Source organism: Bactrocera latifrons, unplaced genomic scaffold, assembly GCF_001853355.1.
Source record: "Bactrocera latifrons isolate USDA-ARS-PBARC rearing strain unplaced genomic scaffold, ASM185335v1 scaffold_92, whole genome shotgun sequence".
Lineage (NCBI taxonomy): Eukaryota > Metazoa > Arthropoda > Insecta > Diptera > Tephritidae > Bactrocera > Bactrocera latifrons.
Genome location: NW_017537623.1, coordinates 844602 through 858423, shown reverse-complemented (window position 1 = coordinate 858423; position 13822 = coordinate 844602). Strand labels below are relative to the sequence as shown.

The window sequence follows — 13822 nt, the reverse complement described above, 5'->3', positions numbered from 1 at the left end:
CCAAATATGGGTGAAATCGGTTCACAACCACGCCTGAAATCTCGATTATCACTTTATCATGCGAGAGTATAAAATGTTCGGTGACACCCGAACATAGCCCTTCTTTACTTGTTTTTTTTKTTWAGCAGACATGCTTGGATATCGCTCAGGAGCTACGAAAAGATGTAAATGATTCATACTTGCTCAAGGATTTTATTGTTRTCATGTCCGAATACTTATACATTTCCTCAATACGAACGAAAGTAAATATTCTGTCATAATTATTGCCATTAGTTAATTCTTCCTTTATTATAGTATTAAATGTATACATTATATAATACTTATGTAAGTTCTCCAAAACAATATAAATATGAACATTTATTGGCGCATTAATTGAAAAACAAAGACTGCTTTAATGATTTCCACTTGAGTTAAATGGAATGTAATATGTCACATTGCTGCAAGCCATACTAAATAAGCTTTAAGCTCTTCGAACAAGCATATGTTGGCGAATTTATTTTATTAAGTACAGTTTACAGCTGTAAGTGTGCCATAAGGCAAACTTAAACAATTTATTAAGTTACTATACTTTTGCTTAAACGCTACAATTGCAATAATCGTAAATAAATGTATAACTGTGACAGTTTAGGCGCACAGAAGACTGCATAAACGGAGAATTGTTGGGGTGCGACAACAATTTTGTGGCAGATTAGTTTCGCAAGTTTATCTATGGGAAAAAAATATAGTTGCTCTTGGCAAAATAATGGACGTTTAACTCTATAACTTGTATCACCTCATAATCCTTTGTAGAAGTGCGCATTTCTAAGATATTGAAATCATGAGGATGTGCCATAACGAAAGTTAATGAAGCTTTTGTGTTTTCTTTTTTTTTTACCTCAGGATTCAGGATAATAAATTTGATATGTTTATTGGCATTTATTTTCAAGAAAAGCTTATATTATATAATGTCACCACAAAGAGTTGCCTACTCATTGATATCATCCCATTATTCTGCCACTGTATCAAGCACAAGTAATGGGTTTTTACTGCTGTAATTTCACGTCAATATTCGTACAAAGTTCATCTATCGTCACTGGCTTGTTAGCATAGACCATASTTGACGTATTCCCACAGAATCTAGTCTAACGGCGTCAAATCGCACGACCGCTGCGGCCAATGGACTGGGCCATTTCGTGAGATAAAACATTCACCAAACCTCGTTTCCAATAAATCGATTGTGATATTCGCTGTGTGTGGCTTGTGTCGTCATGTTGTAACCACATATTGTCCAAACCCATATCAACCAATTCTGACCAAAAACATTCAATTATCATTGAGCGTTAGCGATTCCTATTCACAATAACGTGCCGATCTTAATCATCACGGAGGACGCCGACGGCCCATAAACCGCACCAAACCGTAATGTTTTTGGGATGCAATGGTGACTCATGGAGTACGTGTGGATTGCTATCTGACCAGTAACGCATATTTTGTTTATTAACGAAGACATTTAGCCAGAAATGCGCATCACCACTGAAGACGATTTTTCGATGGATATCCAGATCATTCTCAAGTTGTTGCTCAGCCCAATTCACGACATACGACGATTCTGGTGGTCAAGTTACTTCAGTTCTTGCATCAATTTGATATTCTAAAGATGTAGGCCAAGATCTACTCGAAAATTCGCCACAACGATATTACAGGTATGGCCAACGATTGAGAACGGCGTGTTAGGGACTGATTTAGTCTTCCTCAATTGCTGTGCTAGCGGCAGCAATATTTTTGATATTAGGATTCTTTTCTCACTGGCATGAGAACATTTTTTACAGTGCCTGTGTATTATAATTTTTCCACAAGATCCTCAATTGTTGATCTGACAGGGCGATTATGRCGACCATAAATTTGACGTAAGGCTCTTAAAGTTAAGGTCACTGACTCCGAACTTCGTTAGTTAATTTCAATAATTTCGACTCGTTGTTGGATCGTATATATTTCCATGATGAAATGACAAACCTTACTGAAGAGAAATGTCTAAAGAGCGGGAAAATATGGTGTCATTTCTTGTCGCCTACGGTCTGCTTTTATAGCGTCGTTTTGAAAAAAAAAAAATCTAGAATATCTAGAAGACAGTTTTTGTAGACTTAAAGATACTGTTATCCAAGTAGAGGTACTTTTTTTTCAAAATTCACAAATATCCCTCGTAAATTGTTGAATAATCAAAAGTAATGATCAAACGGGTTTGAAAATGATATTGCGGCCTTAACCTAACCTWACCACACAGATTCTCTCGGTGCCYTATATGGTACAATCCAACTGGGTTTAGTTGACATGTGCCAAGGGAAAGCGAGGGAAGAAAGGTCGAGACAAAGTGAAACGAAAGCAAAAACAATTCGACAGAATTTAGTCAAAAAGATTAAATTACTTTAAAGCCTAAACTATCATACAACTCCCTTTAATATTCCTTATCCACCAATACATATATATGTATATATATGCACATTCGTGAAAGGCACACTTTTACGAACAACACTTACGTAATTATTTGCACAAACAACACAGTTAACGGTTCACGCGAGTATATAAATGCCGTCCATGCGCTGCACACTGGTCACTAGCGCGAGTCAAATAGCTATGTTCGCCTACATTGTCGCTGTCTCGTATGTTTAAATCGGCAATTAATCAACTCAATTGCGCAAACAAGCCAAAACGGGTACACCCCACACGCGAAAATAAGCCGCCAATTCCATGGTTGTTCTTGTAAATGGCAGTGCAAACATGTCGCATGGGAAGAACGAGAGAGAGAGACAGAGAGAGAAAGGGAGAGTAGACGGGCTGCCGGAAGGGCTTGTTGGACGATTTGCCCGTGCTCGGCGGGGTGTGAGCCGAGTGTATAGTTAGACAGGCGTAACATTGTGTGTCGACCGATGTTCACGCAAATTTATGTTTGCCCAGAAGAACTTTGACTGCACTTAGTCGTGACCACCTACCGCCGCACTTCGATTACCATAGCTCTATGCGTACGACGTACAAATAAAGTTTAGACAACTTATTGCCCTAACAAGCGTCCGCGCGCCGATACGCAAGACACATTACGGATGTGGTATGGTATATTGCTTATTGACTGAACTGGCCGGCGGCGAGGTGGGCAAGTAGGAACATTTGCAATTTATTCCGGCTGGGTGAAATGGGAAAGGCCGCATGCCTATACACCCCGTTACCAAACATATATATMAGTATGCTAGGGCGGTCCGTTAAGTACATAGCTTCATAGACTTTTGGGCGATAATGTCACGAGAGAATTTTAGCACCATACAGCACATTATCATGGACGACTGTGTTAAAAATCCAGCTCCKAAACGAACTTTATAACGTGAGAAAAGTATACGATCTGTTACTGACAGTTGAACGTTTGAAGGAGCTCGAGATAGATGTGGCCCTSGGAATCTCAATAGGTCATATCGCGCATGTCCACGCAACGATTGCTTYCTTAGCTTACACCTGTCAAGAAGACAACTGTGAGACCACTTTACAGCAACGTTTGATGACGCTTAAGTGCCAACCAAAGAAGTTTCTCAACCATCGACGAAACTTAGATCCACTGGTATACCCCGTAACCAAAGAGCAGTCGGAAATTTGAATTCTGCACGGCGAACGTGCTCTCAGAAAGGCGAAAACTGTTATGTCGAATAAAAATAGTTAGCTATCGTTATCTGGCATTCTAAAAGTGTGATCTATAGCGACCTCCTAAAGAAGCTAAAATGGTCTCATGGCTCGGCCAAGCTGAATTTGTGGGCCGCACTGACATCAAGTTGCAAAAAACCATCCCTTTTGGCGAAGAAGACAATGCTCTCCTACTATGACAATGCACMTTTTCTCATATCCGCCGTTGCCCTAGCAAAAGTGGTCAAAATGTGATACGAACCACCACCATCTACCAGATTCTCTTTATTTTGGTACTAACTGGTTTCTTTTTATCTTGGAGAAATTTGAATCTATGACCRCCATTGAGTAGTTCTTTGTAAGTCTGGAAGTCTTTGTAGATCTCGAAGTCTTTATAGATCACGAGGTAGTTCTTGTAGGTCTCAAAAAAAAACTTTTTTTGTATGGGTTCAAAAATTTAGAGCAACTTTGTTAAAGTGTATCGAGTTCAAAGAAAGCTAAGGCTATACTAAGAGCTTGTCGGACCATCCTTGTACTTACATATCTAAGTTTATACTAGTAAATATATATAGTTATGTGGCTGCTATCATGCATGCGTTGCTGCTGTTTGGTCTTGTTGTCATTATTATTGCTGTTGTGTAGGCTATTGTTGCTGCTAAAAGAGCCGTAAAGGAAAATTAATTGGCTACGCTGCGTAGGCCGCACTTAATCATTTTAATTAATATGACAGGTGATCCGACATTGCATAAGAGAATGCTCCCTCAGCGCACCACCAGCCAAGACATCCCATAAGCAACAACCATCCGCAACACTAGGCAGCAATAAGATGGCAAAGCAAGACGACAGCAAAAGGTGGTGCGAAACTTGTTGAACGGCCGAAGAAGTAGAACGCTGGTACGCATATCCAATTACCACTGCTTACCGTTTGCTAAATCATGCACCCCTGGCGCCATATTGCTTTTAATTAGTTTGACTCTTGACACTGGCCTCATTTATTTAAGTTGATGCTCTTGATCACACACACACACACACACATTCACATTCATGTGGTTTAATGTCCAGCTCGTATTACAGCTTTCTAACTTTGCATACCTCTCGACTTTTTCACTTGCAGACGCGCCATACTGGCCAACACTGATGTCTCCGGCCATACACCTTGGCAGAGTATCTTCCAACATGATTACTGGGGTACACCGCTTACCGATGCTGGCTCGCACGGCTCCTACCGACCACTGTGCGTGCTCAGTTTTCGTTTCAACTTCCTGCTTGGCGGCTATACACCTTGGGGCTTTCATCTCATCAATAATCTAATGCACTGTTTGGCCACGGGTTTGGTGGTGAAGTTGGCGCGTTACTTTCTAAACTCCGTTTGGGGTGTGCTGGCGACGGGCGCCATCTTTGCGGCGCATCCCATACACACCGAGGCTGTGGCGGGTATTGTGGGCCGCGCTGACCTAGCGGCCTGCATTTTCTACCTGCTGACATATCTAATGTATATGCGGCACATAGTGTGGCGTGAACGTGGCGAGGCGCGACAGTGGTGGGCGCTTATACTCACGCTGGTATTATCACTTGTAGCTTTACTTTTCAAGGAGACGGCGATTACGGCGCTGCTGGTATGCGCCATATTCGACAGCTTACGTGGGCTGTGTGGCTTTCGCGACAAGGTAAGTAACTGCGTTTTCTTAAGGTTTACCAAATAAGTGCTGTAATGACCACCATTTTTCACAATTTCCTTTACGACTTTGCCATTGCAGCACCGTATGCGCACGCTCTGCATACTGGCCGTGTCGCTTATGTGCATCGTCTATTGGCGTCTACTRGTGCTTCCGCGTCCGCAAACCGCCTTTTCAACAGCTGACAATCCAATCGCGAAAATGCCTTCGATGTGGACACGCTTCCTGACCTTCCTCTACCTGCCCGTCTTCAATTTCAGTCTACTGCTGAGTCCGCGTGTGCTCAGCTTCGACTGGGGCATGGACGCCATACCGCGCATAACCTCAATACGTGATGAACGCAATCTACTTAGCTTTGCTTTCTACAGCACGCTAGCCACACTGGCTTTCAAGTGCTTTAAATATTTGTGGCGACGGCGTGCCGAGCGCATCGCAAAAGAGCAGCGCCATGCACAACAACAACAGCAACAACTGCGCAAGTCACGTTCGAAAAAGAAATATCGCATACCGGACATAACGGCMGCGGCATTGGAATCAAAATCGACTTACAGCTTACTAGATGCAACAACGTTAAGCCGCGCGCCYTACAGCGCCGCAGCCAGTACAACAACGACGGCGATGCAGGCACTGTTACAGCCCGAGGCGTTGCCGAGCTCGGCACACCTGCCGTGCCATTGCCACGATTGTAAGCAGGAGCTTAGCTCTGCGCATCATACCGCTACGTGTCGCGCGCTCAATAATAATAACAATAACAATGTGCAGTGGCTGCATGCGAACGCGTTCAGCGATTGTTGTTGCCATCAGTTATTTCAGTCTTCCAGTGGCGCGCCACATCTGTTGGCGGTGGCGTTGCGTAAAGCGCTCATGGCGGTGGTGCCGCGCTCCTCGCGCAGCAGCAGTCGCTGCAGCAGCAGCACGACAGCCAGCAACAACAGCTCCGGYAGCAATACCTCCAGTAGCAGCAACTGCAGCAGCGCTTCAGCAACGCAGGTGACAGATCAACAGCGCGCWCGTYTAACAGCGTCACCCACTGCGTTAACACCGCGCGCCGCGCAGCATACCAACAACGCGTGTATATTGTTGATGGCTTTGTCATTTCTAATGCTGCCGTTTATACCCGCTACGAATTTATTCTTCTACGTCGGTTTCGTGGTTGCCGAACGCTTGCTTTACTTGCCCAGTGTCGGCTATTGCCTATTGGCTGGCTATGGTATTAGTAAGCTGATGGAGCGCGTACGCTCGCCGGCCGCACGCAAGCGCAAGATGGCACTAATACTCGGTCTCAGCCTGCTGTTGAGCGTGCTCGGCGCTCGTACGGTGCAGCGCAACTACGACTGGTACGACGAGGAGAGCCTCTTTCGTAGCGCGGTGCAAGTAAATCCACCAAAAGGTAAGCGAAATAAAACTAGACGAACTGAGACCGCCATAAAAGACATTATAATTCTTAATTAGATGACTTTATTTAAATACTTATTAGTTCTATATTAATCTCTTATAAATTATTGTATAACTCAAATATATTTTTGGTTCACTTCATAGCTCTCGGCAACTTAGGAAGTGTACTTAGCTCTCAAGGACGTTATGAAGAAGCACAGGAAGCGCTGATTGAGGCGATTAAGCATAGACCGAATATGGCGGATGTGCATTTCAATCTGTAAGTACTTAATAATTTTATTTTAATTACTTTTCAAATATATGAATGGCAGTCACAATTATCTTAGAATGCTGGATAAAACACTCAGGTCAAAAATTAAATTACAGCTCGATCCTAGAATGATGGTACKTCATGAAATTCACTATCAAGCCTTCTAGGTAAAGAATATTTTCCGCTAACCGTTGTGTTGTAAGGATTGTCCAAGCTCAAACAGTTTTCTCTATATGCCTGAACACTGAGAGAACTCAAATAAAATAATCCTAATTTTAATTAAAAGCTTCAGAGAAAGAGGTAAAAACATTCCAAAAGGAGTTTTTGATAAAAGTTCTCGGGGAATATAGTGCTAGCTGAGAGAGAGGGAGAGAGAGAGAGATACATAGTAAAATAAGAAAGTAGAGCAACCGCGAAACTATTGTCTTTGTTCTCAAGCAAAGCACCTACGGATTAATTCGGGAAAAAATTAAATATTGGATAGTGGCGAATCGGACAATCAACTGACATAAGTGAAACAAAGAAGTTGTCGATATAGCAGTATCAAATCTCCATATTTATATATTTGAGATTTCCTCCTAACACAGAAACTTCAATTTTTTTTTATTTTTTTTTTTTTTTTGGGAAAAGATTATTATCATTCGAAAAAACATTCTCTGGCAGTTGAGTTGAACAAAATTTGGCTTGAAAACGTCGAATCTTCTTGGCACAGTTCAAAAGCCCAAATAGCKAGCGAGGTCGCTTGGGATGCTCGAGCGGCTTTAGTTCTGTTGCTCAAGCTGTAATTTGTATGCTTTCTTTTAAAGATCTCGACGTAAAATGCGCGAAGTCTTTCCATATGCCAGTCCGAGTTGCTACGAACGGCACCGAGTCGAACTTGAGATATTCCACACGCCATTTTGTCTCCAAGAAACTGCTTATTTTTCAGAACCACCGATAACGACTGATATACAAACTTATAGATTCAACTCAAGTACGGTGCATCCTGGGTAATACTACCTGATCTACGGCCTTCTTGCTCTTTTAGACTCCCACGGACTTCTGACCTTTGACTTGAAATGGACATTGCCTGGACTATTAGATGGACAGGTTTGAACCCTACGCTGGTGGTCGTAGTAATCTCTCACCTGAGTATGCAGTGGTAACATCTCGCATAAATGGCTGTTGGCGTGATAACAAGGCTGTCTCCACTAAAGACCTAGCCAGCCTTGGAGTAAGTTCCCCTCTTGCCTTCATTAAGTTGGCGTAGTAGGTGTAGGTTGATGTACTGGTTCGTTCTGGACACACATTCCACTTACGTAAGCCCGACTATCGCGGGAACTGCATGGCTTTCCCTCGCTAGGGGCAATAAAAATAGGAGAAGGCGCTAGCAATCTGCACACAGAAACCAAAGTTAGGACAAAAGTACGAATTGAAATTGCCCGCACCAATAGAATAATATCTGGTAAGATCATGGGGTTATGGGGACCCCAGCGAACGCTCTGGAGGTTCTGTGTGGATGCGTGTGACCGCAGCTAAATAGCTGAAGTCAGACCATCGCTTGACAGCCAAAGTTTTTGGATCACTATGCACTACACGATTTATTTAATTCACGAGAACTCTGTTARCAGCTACCTCTAATAGCTTCCACTATTATGCTTTCTCCAAAAGTATATCTGCTAAGAATTTAAGAATTCCTTAAAGAAATTTCACTGCTGGTAAAATAAAGATATAACAGCCTCATTCAATGAATGACTGGTTCACAAACTCAACAAACTAAAATAATCACCTTCAACGTTCGAGCGTTTTACAACTTACTTTAATTCCGCTTCAAGTGTCCACATCTACTTTTCCAGTCAGAGCACACTTATGCACCGGAGTGCGGATTACTTAAATGTTGCATATTATCATCCATTCGATTTTCTGCGTTTTTTTTTTTTTTTTGTTCATTTTTTCCTTTCTTGCATTTGCTGCCTTCCTGCAGCTGCCTGCGTATTGCTATTTTCCTGTCGTTTTCCGTTTCCGTTCCGTTGTTCGTCATTTGCGCCATTCCAATTGCAACGGATTGCTTGCAAATCTCAGCGATTAAGTCACATTTAAGTAGAATAAATGCTGCAGCGCCAACAAAAACAGAAAACAGAGAATAAAAAGGCAAAAAAATGCGAAGAAAAAAACGACGAAAGCTGAAATTCAAATGAACTCCTGCAAARGAGGCCAACCGGAAACTGAAGAAGCGGCAAGAATGAATGAGGGAACGAAGCCGCAGCAGCACCAGGCACAAGCTTATGCACCGAACTGTCGGTAGACAGACACCAATACACTCAGACGCAATTGAGAGTGCACTCATCAGCGCTGTCGCTTTCAATGCCCCTTACAACCTTACAACGGGGCCCTGTTAAGCATTTGCAGTGCTTTGGCTTGCGTTTTTTATGACTCCAGTTTTGGAGTTGTTGTTGTTGTTGTTGTTGTTACTATGGTTTTGTTCATGAGCTGGAATGGCTTAGAGATCTATATACATACTCCACACATTTTCACTACTTTTTACCAATAATCTTGTTTGATCCCACCCGCCTAGGCGGCCAACCAGCGACCCACCGGTGTTCGTAAATTGCTGCAACGCACCATTTCTAAATTCAAAAGCCTCGTTTAAATGAATGCCGCAATGGTAGCTGTTGAGTACATATTTCGCATTCGCTTTCTCATTTGCACAACAACACGCACACAAACACATAGACGCATATATTTTACTCACACACATACACAACCCAAAGCAATTTTCACTTTTTTTCTAAGCCTTATTTTTTTTTTTTCATTCATTCATTTCGCCAGCGCTTTTGTTGTATGCGTGTGCATTGATGTGTATGTGTGTGTGTATTTTTTCGATTCTGCTTTGCAACTTATACTCTGGCAACGTCAATAGTATTGCTGCCGCAACATCATGGCCACTGATAGTCGCATTTAACTGCACGTCGGTGTATTGGTYTTTTGAATCTTTTTATCTACAACATTTAAAAAGGAGGAAAGGCATCAAAACAAGCTATCACTATGGCAACTCAGGTGCGCAACGTAACTGTGTCAGTTCGTTTGTGCGACTTACAGCCATACATACACAGCACAATAGAGTCTTATGTAGCCTGTGATCAGTTATCACTTTAGTTTGCGTCTATTTCGATTTCAAAGGCTTAAAAGCCGACAAGAGACAACGTGTTTAATTTTCCTTTGCTCGACAACTTCGTTTCATTTTGCACTGAAGACAAGAAAAATTACCTGTTTTCAGGTTCAGTTATGARGCGATGTCAGGTCTAGGATCTTAAGGCTTGATTTTCTTCATACGAATAAAATTCAATTCATACCTGAACTCTGCTCATACCASCCTGTCCAACTATGCTATCATCCAGGAAAGAAATTTAAATTTCCAAGAAAGTTGGACCTCCCTTATTTTTTAGAGAGGCCCAGACGTAAAATATTGAAAAGAGTTAATCTGGAACATATTATATTATATCGTGTAAGATAGTCGATTCCGTTCCGGAAAGCCAAATTATCGATAACTTAATTGTTGAGTCGGAACGTTATGTCCTTAGACACTGTTCCCTGATAAGCCTGTGCTAGGAATGGACAAGACTGAATTAACGGTCAATAAGGGTTTTAGTTATACTTTGGTGGTATTGGCAAGGAATTATCTAATGTGAACTGATTTCCAAACTCTTCACTCAGACCTATACTGGCAACAATTGGACCTCCCAAATTGCCCAGAAGCGGCCAGCCTTAGGTATTCCCATATGTTATACGCGTAAATATCGATACAAAAACCGATAGCAAAAGCTTTGTTGAAAGACTCTTATGCATTCATATTATAGCTTGAGTCTAGCACCACGTAATTRCCACCTGTTCCTGTCTAGGGCCAATGCTTTTAATACTGAGAAATTTGCTTCAACGAGTGTTCATATGCGAGTGGTATTATGAAGCTACCTACCAAATGGCAACARGGCCCTATTCGATGCTTTGAACAACTAAACTGTATACCACCGGGAGACTATATATTTAGTGGAGTTTTGTGAGGATTGGTGCCTCCCATAATGTCCAATACTATAAAAATACGCTATTTTGAAGAACAATTCCACATACGAGTATATTCCGCTTTTCTAATAATAGGCWGTGTGATATTAAGGTAAATTGAGGTAGATAATTGTTATGAAAATATKTTGGAAAATAAGAGATAACTTCATATAGCCATAATATGCCCACTTGAAAGTCCTTCAAATAAACTAAAAATCTAATAGTTTGAATTCGGTTTCTTTGCTCGTAAACCAAACCATAATATATATATAAGGTTTGGTATTACACATTTATAAAATCGGTCATCCTTCGCAGTCACCTCTGTTTACCTCTATATCGATTTGTGTGGAATATATTCAGAATACGAAGAATTCCGCTTAACATAACCAAATAAAAAAGTGACCTAATGAATAAGTTAGCTTGCAAAAAAAATGCCGTTCACTGAAAATCGTAAAACTGAAAACCTTTGTGTTTGCCAGAAGTCAAAGGGAACTAAATAAGGCGAATACGATGGGCTCGATATTGGCTCAAAATTAAGCAAAAAACTCACGAATAATCAAAGCTGTAAGCGAAGATGGTGGTGCAAAAGTCCAGACTTTTCGGTCCATAATTTCGACCTCTTTTTAAGTCGCCATTCGTAAGGAATGAGGAGTGAACCAAACCTCGATAATAGAAGAAAACTGTCAACATAACTTTGATTTTTGACCTGCTTTGACGTGGTATTTTCGTCCTTGGCTCATCTGKGCCACGACATTCGGTCGAACGATCGCCTGTTTCCGGATTGTAAGCATGAACCAATACTCATTGCCAATAATAATATGTTTGACGACGTCCTGATACTCGGAAAGCAAGGTTTCACAGTAGTTAACAGCACGCTGTTTTTCCAAAAAATTTAATGATTTTGGAATCAATCGTGCTTTCACTTTTTTAAAAATACACACAGTCTTTCAAAATGGTTTTCACTGATCCGATCGATGTTTCAACGAATCCATTAAGATCTCTGTCTGTTAATCGTCGATTCTCAAGCACCAGTTGATTTATTTTATTGACGTGTTGATCATCAGTTGATGTTGGCGGCCCGGCTGGCTGGCGGCTCTCGACCGTTTTTCAATGATTTGTACCAATCAAAAACACTTGCTTGCGACAAACAATCGTTACCGAAAGCGTTTTTTTACATTCTAAATGTTTCAGCACCAGAAATTTGATTCCGCACACAAAGTTTAATGGAAAATCTATGTTGAATAATTTGATCCATTGTAAAAATCGCCAAATGCACTATATGTACTTCAGAAAGAGATTCGTATACTAAAAACTAATGGTTATTTCGATGGGACATTTGGCACAGACGTCACTGACAGTCATACCAACCCAGWGTAAAATATTTCGATGAATGGGTTTTCGCGTGAAATTTAAATTWAAAAATCTTACTATTTTTTGCCCGCAGTAGTAATTTAAAAATAATTTCAAATAGTCGGGAAACATTCATCCAATATTCAAATCAGATATTAAAGTAAGGAAATTTTTCAAATTCTTTTCTCCGAACCACGGACAGCTACATATTGAAGCGATGGAGTTATTTTACTATTTTGGTCCATCGTTTCGTTATTCACACTTCACCTTGACAAATGAATAAGGTATTATAATTKTATTCAAATACGAGTAGCACTCAGTTTTTGCTTAATAATTTCGCCACTAAAGTAAGAAAATACACAATATAACGCTACCATCAGAGCAAAGCCAATTACACTCATCGCATAACAGCGGCGAAACGGTCCATAGTGAGTAGGCTCTAGCTACAAGTATTTCGGTTTCCGCCTGTCATAATCCAGCACAGCCAGCTGCGTGGCTAAAGTACCGCTTTATCATTACTCAATTCCAAAGCCTTCGGCTCAACCGCGCTGCGGCGGCGCTGCCAACGCACCGGTGCTCAGAATGCTCTATTTCRTTTCTTTTGTGCGCGCTATCAAAGYGCAGTGCTGAGCTCTTGCCTTGACTAAGACGAAAGACGAATAAGACGGCGAAAAAATCCCATTGACCGAATGCATTTTGTTGTTGATTATTGTGTTTGACATAATAGGCTTTTAGTTCGAATTCATCCACGAACGGACGCAGTGTAGGTAAATCGTTTCCTTGACATTTTCCATTGTACATTCTTTCTGTAAACGTTTGTATGTTTGTATGGGTTAGTGGGAGTACGTGTGTATGTGTTAGCGGAAATATGTGTGGTTGAGTGAGTRGAAATATGTGTGTGAAAGTAAGAAYTGAAGCGCCTTGGTAAGCCTGTGTGTATGTTTGTGCTTAACTTCTTGAAATACCCAGGCATTGCTTTCTCTTAAACATTGCTCCTTTCGCATTTCGTTTGCATTGTGTTCTGTTTCTATTGTGTTTCTGCCACTATTGGCTTTTGCTTCACAACGGTATTCTTCGATGCCATTTGCTAAGCTTAATTTACGTTCACATTTAATGCAAAGCTTTCTGCCGTATTAGACTGATTGCAAAATTCYGAACACTGATTTTTCCAAGTTGTGCTCTTTGCAAACTCGAAAATTGAAATTTCGTCGTCTAATCAACTTAACTTTGTTTAAATTATTTTGTTTTTTCTAAACACACATTAGCAAGTTCTGCAATGACATATGTATATATATAATATATACGGTAAGGGACAAAAGTGTTCACGAATATATGAAATTTGAATTCGCATGCTATTTCATAAATTTGAAACCAGTCTGGCAATATTTTCCTATCGTAAATTCTCAAGCGTTAATTACCAGCCGGGACTTTTACTGTTTCTATGAGTCGAAGAAAACAGAAATGGTGTGTGTGAACA

The 13822-nt window shown here is 41.0% G+C and overlaps 1 protein-coding gene across 1 annotated transcript in view; it reads left to right on the top strand.

The window, feature by feature from the left end:
• The window catches only part of LOC108977611 (transmembrane and TPR repeat-containing protein CG4341), a gene marked incomplete at its 5' end in the record, with an annotated part of 222520 nt that overhangs the window by 188888 nt on the left and 19810 nt on the right, over positions 1-13822 (top strand). The window contains 3 exon segments of the mRNA XM_018947377.1: positions 4754-5306; positions 5397-6705; positions 6855-6969. Of these exon segments, the coding sequence (XP_018802922.1) occupies positions 4754-5306; positions 5397-6705; positions 6855-6969 (1977 nt within the window).